Source organism: Carlito syrichta, unplaced genomic scaffold (assembly GCF_000164805.1).
Source record: "Carlito syrichta isolate Samal-C Ts95f unplaced genomic scaffold, Tarsius_syrichta-2.0.1 Scaffold307339, whole genome shotgun sequence".
Lineage (NCBI taxonomy): Eukaryota > Metazoa > Chordata > Mammalia > Primates > Tarsiidae > Carlito > Carlito syrichta.
Genome location: NW_007251435.1, coordinates 469,085 through 473,976, shown reverse-complemented (window position 1 = coordinate 473,976; position 4,892 = coordinate 469,085). Strand labels below are relative to the sequence as shown.

The 4,892-nt window shown below is 53.8% G+C and overlaps 1 protein-coding gene across 1 annotated transcript in view; it reads right to left on the bottom strand.

The window, feature by feature from the left end:
- CAPN5 (calpain 5) overlaps positions 1-4,892 on the bottom strand; it is a 54,897-nt gene that overhangs the window by 13,085 nt on the left and 36,920 nt on the right. The window contains exon 4 of the mRNA XM_008064449.2: positions 732-940. Coding sequence (XP_008062640.1) covers positions 732-940 — 209 coding nt within the window. The remainder of the gene's footprint in view (positions 1-731; positions 941-4,892) is intronic.

Here is a 4,892-nt window from a genome sequence, read left to right as displayed (position 1 = left end):
CACACACACACACACACACACACACACACACACACACACACACACACACGTGTGCGCCCGTACAGATATTTTCCAAGGAGACTGACAAATGGGCCTGGGAGAACCAGGGAGTGGCTCCAGCTGAGTTGACTGGGCTGGTTTCTGATCCCTCTGGTACAAGGGCCTGGGCACGTCACTCTGCCCGAGGCACTCCATACTCAGCAACCTTTGCCTCTCGTCCCTTCTGGACCAGGCTCTGTACTGGGGACACAGGGCTTGACACAGAGCAGGAGGGGTCAGGAGAGACAGCGTGGACAGACAGCCAGGCAGAGAGGTGGATGGTGGATGGGGCGGAGGCCCAGCGAGCAGGGGAGGAAGGTACCTACCCTCACAACCCAGGCCTCATTAAAGAGTTACCACATCCCAGTAAAGGCCCCAGGCAGGGTTTGCGGCATGGACCTTTGGGAAAGATCCCAAACATGAGAGCTGGTTCTGCCCTCAGCCACCTGAAGGATACCGCCTGGCCTCAGTCTTCTCTGTAAGTAGAGCAACTGTTCTTGCCTCTACAGGGTCCAGGCCTCCACGGGGTCCAGGCCTCCACCCACCCAGCGCAGGCTCAGGGACTCTGAGCACACTGCACAGAGTGCACCAGCCCTCACCCCTGTGTGCCTGGAGCTCTGGCTAAAGGAACAAGCTTGGAGGGTGCTGGCCCTGCCCAGAAGCCCATCCGCCTGTCCACCACCAGCACCTACTTGGCATAGGCCTTCTCCACCAGGGCACACCAGAACTCGTTGCGGGAGTTGGAGTGGCAGTAGATGAGCTGGTTGTTGACCGTGGGCAGCCGGTCGTCGATGACCACGTCCATCCACTCCCCGAAGCGCCAGAAGTGGAAGTGGAAGATGCCCGCATAGGCGTCGGGCTTCTCGGGGTCCCACTCCTGCTCCTTCCAGTCTGGGATGACCTAGGTGGGGACAGGATAGGGACATGGTGAAGGGCATGTGTGGCCTCCCAAGGAAATGGGGTGCGTGCCTCCAGGGAGTCAGAACAAACGAGAATGCTGGGTTCAAGTCCTGCCCCGGCCGTCAACTGTATGAGATTTGAGCCAATCCCTCTCAACTCCGGGCCTCAGGCTCCCCAGCTCTGCAAGATTGGAGGTGCCCTCAGGTTCCTTCCAGCTGTGTCGCTGGAAGATTCTATGAGCTTCCCCCTCCCTTCCTCAAGCTTCCCTGCACCCTCCCCCTATGGACATCTATCTATCTGTATCACCAGTTCCTGGCCGCCGGCACTACCACCCACCTGTCCCTCCCACACCGGCAGCTGGCAGCCATGCTGTCTCCTTGTCCCCTCTCCAACCATTCTGGCCCATCTGAGATCCTACATGTTCCTGAAATTTGTCCCCTCCTCTTCCTCCCACTGGCACCACCCTGGCCCCATCCGCCTTCTCCTCACCCAGACATGGCAATCACATCCACAGCTCCATTTGCCCTTGCACTACACGACAGCAGACCAACCTGATCCTGTCACTCCTCTGACCCAGACTCTTGCTGTGCTCCCCAGGCCTCATGTCTCTACCTCTCCCCACTGCAGCTCCCACCCCTGCTCTAGGAACTGCACACCTGCTCTTCCTCCTCCTCCTCTTCACCCAGCTGACTTCTATTCATCCTCTAGTGTCCACCCTCCTCCTCCATTCCTGGACTTTTCCCCTGACTTTTCAGACTAGGCCAGGACCCCTATCCATCAGCTAGGATTTGAACCCATGTCTGCCTGCCTCCAAAGAATGAGCTCATGAGCACGGTGGGCCACTCTCTGCCCAGCCCCATGCCGGACTCTGAGAACTTGGACAGATCCCATAGTCCTGCCCTCAAGAGGCTCCCCATCTGGTGAGAGAGGCAGCTAACACAGGGCACATGCAGGACTTTGAGAGAAGAGAGCGGCAGGCCCTACCCTGGAGGGCAGCCCCAGCGTCTCCCAAGCAGATGACAACAGACAGAGGCTGCCTGAGCAGCAGGTGGATAGAGATGGGAGAAGCCCTCACCCTGCCAGGCCCGGATGGGTGACCTGCGAACCTGCTGTATACGGGGCCCGAGTAGAGCTGAGCCCCATCGGGATCACAAACAGTTCCCTCTAGCAGCAAACCATCCCAGATGTAGAGGCAGGCACCTGGGCTGAGGGCCAGAGATGCACTAGGAGGCCCAAGTGGAGCATGCAGAAGCCAGCTAGAGAACTCCCTGCCCCCACTCATTAGGGACACTTTTGTTTATGCCTCTCCAATAGGACACTGGCAAAGAGAAATAAGTGCTGCTCCCCAGTGGGAGGGTGGAGGCCAAAGAGATTAAAATGTCAACTACAGGAAGAGGCACCGCTGCCCTGGTGGCCCTGCTAGAGCCAGGTGCAGGGCCAGCTGCTGACAGCATTGCCCCAAAGCCTCACAAGCTTTGGGGAAAAACTACGGGGTGGGGGTCGCTGGTGGATGGCCGCCCACGGGCACAGGATGGGAGGCGGGAGCCCAACCCAGGGCTTCCCAGCCAAGCACAGCAGCTGGAACCCAGTAAAGGCTCAGTACTGGGGGGTTCCTCGCCCCACCCCTCACCACCTTCTCAGTCAACTCTGTCCTTTCTGAGTAAAAACGCCCAGGCCTGACTCTGCCCTGACTCCTAGCACTGTCGCTCCACTTTGCTTTCAGGACAGAACGCTGTGTCAGAAATGGGCTACGTGCAGGTGAGGGTCACCAGCCCCACTTCAGAGATGGGAAGGTTGAGGTCCAGGGAGAAGCGGGACGCAGCCCGAGGGCACAGAGCAACCGGGAGTCCTAAGCTGAGAAAGGGCCTGGCCCACGGCCTCTGCCACCTCCTCCCCCTCCCGCCCTGCTCTGAATGCTCTGGTCTGTGTGGGAGGGAGGAGAAGCAAGGTGCCAGGAGGTGCCGCTGGGACTGCGAGAGGATCATTAGTCAAACTCGGGGCTTGGCCCTGAGCCCTCTGTGGCTCGACAAGCAGCTAAGGAGGCTGCAGGGCCCGGAGAGTCAGTCAGGGATCCCTGAGGGCCTCAAGTTCCCCTACCACATCACAGCCATCGCATCACAGCCATCGGACCGAGCACAAGGCGGGCCCCAGGCCAGCTTCCTCGTCTGGCAGCCCCTCTGCTGCCAGTGGGGGTGCTGAGTGGGAGGGAGACATCCAGACTATTGTCACATGTGTGCACATACACTAACCCCCCCACACACACACCACACCCGGCCACATTGGAAGTCAAGGAAGCCCACCACAGACCCCTGGGGGCCAAGTTAAAGGATTCAGGAACCAACCTGAAGAGATGCCCACTGGCCAAAGATGGGTCAATCTGAGCCTCAGTAAGGATCGTAACTACAGTGGGTTAAAACACAGGAACTATGTCCAAGTTCATGAGCTCAGAATGATACTTACAAAAGCAAATCATCAGTCACTATATATATATATATATATATAGGAAGGAAGGGCATCAAATCATCTTTTTTTTTTAACTGGAAAATTAAGGAAAAGAATCAAGCACTTATCCGGCCTTTGAATACAAATTGTATGAGGCTAACCAAATAGCAGGAGAAAAGAAGTTGTTATCTGGGAAAGAATTCCAGCTAATAAATGAGGAAGAAATGATAACATTAGACCATGGTCATTTTGTAACCACTGAAGAATTTGTGGATTTAGGCCATGGTCACCAATGGCTTCTACCATCACAAAAAAGAGAGACAAAATGTGGTACATATACATGATGGAGTATTAAGTAGCCATAAAGAAGAACAAAATCATGGAATTCGCAGCAAACTAAATGGAGTTGGAAACCATCATACTTAGTGATCTTTCACAGAAACAAAGAACTGAATACCAAATGTTCTCACTCATAAATGGGACCTGAACATTAATCACGATAGCACAAGGGAGAAATTGGGAGTTGAAGGACACTGCCAGGGGAGGGGGACACATAGCATCGCAAAGGGTACTGGATCCTCAACCAGGGAAAGTGAGGGCCGGCTGGAGGTCCAAACTTCACCTGCATGAAGCCTGCTTGTGTAACTAATCCTGACTTGTACCTCACATATGTATGATTAAAAAAAAAAGAGAGAGAGAGAGAGACAACTAACTATCACACACCTCCTGAATGAAAAACACGACATCTCCCAGGAAGCAGTCATGCCAAAAAATAATTTGTACCTGAACCTTATCAAGCCTCTGGAGCTAAGTCCCAGCTTATAGGAAATGCAGGGGACAGAAAACATGCCCAATGCCACCACGAGGATGCGGTCTACAAAATCCAGACCATAGGAAATCCCACAGGACAAATACAGCCCAGTGTCCTCAATAAGGAATCAACCCATTGCAGTTATGCACTTCTGTTTGGATCTCATTAAAACAAACACTGTAAAACATATGCATATTCACAGTACAAACTGAAAATCAGAATATTTATTATGTATTTGATGATATTAAGGAACTACTTCAAAATATTTCAGCTGTGTGTTGGTACAGGGGTTATTATTTTGCTGAGTCCTTATCTTCTGGAGATGCATCCAGAAATATTTACAGATACGATATGTTACCTGGGGAGAGAGAAGGGGAGTGTCGATCTGCCATGAGCTGGTAACTGTCAACAGCAAGACGAGGGAGTTCGTAAGGCTGTGCTGTCTACCCTCATACTGTCTGCAGTAGAATTTTCCCATTACCAGGGACATTAGTAGCCTGGCTAAGCCGGGCTCGGTAGCTCAGCCTGTAATCCCGCGCTTTGGGAGGCTGAGGTGAGTGGATTGTCTGCGCCCGCGTGTTTGAGACCCACCCGGGCAACTTAGCAAGACCTCATCTCTACAATAAATCAAAAAATTAGCCGGGCGTGGCAGCGCGCGCCTGTAGTTCCAGCTACTTAGAAGACTGGGGCGGAAGGATCG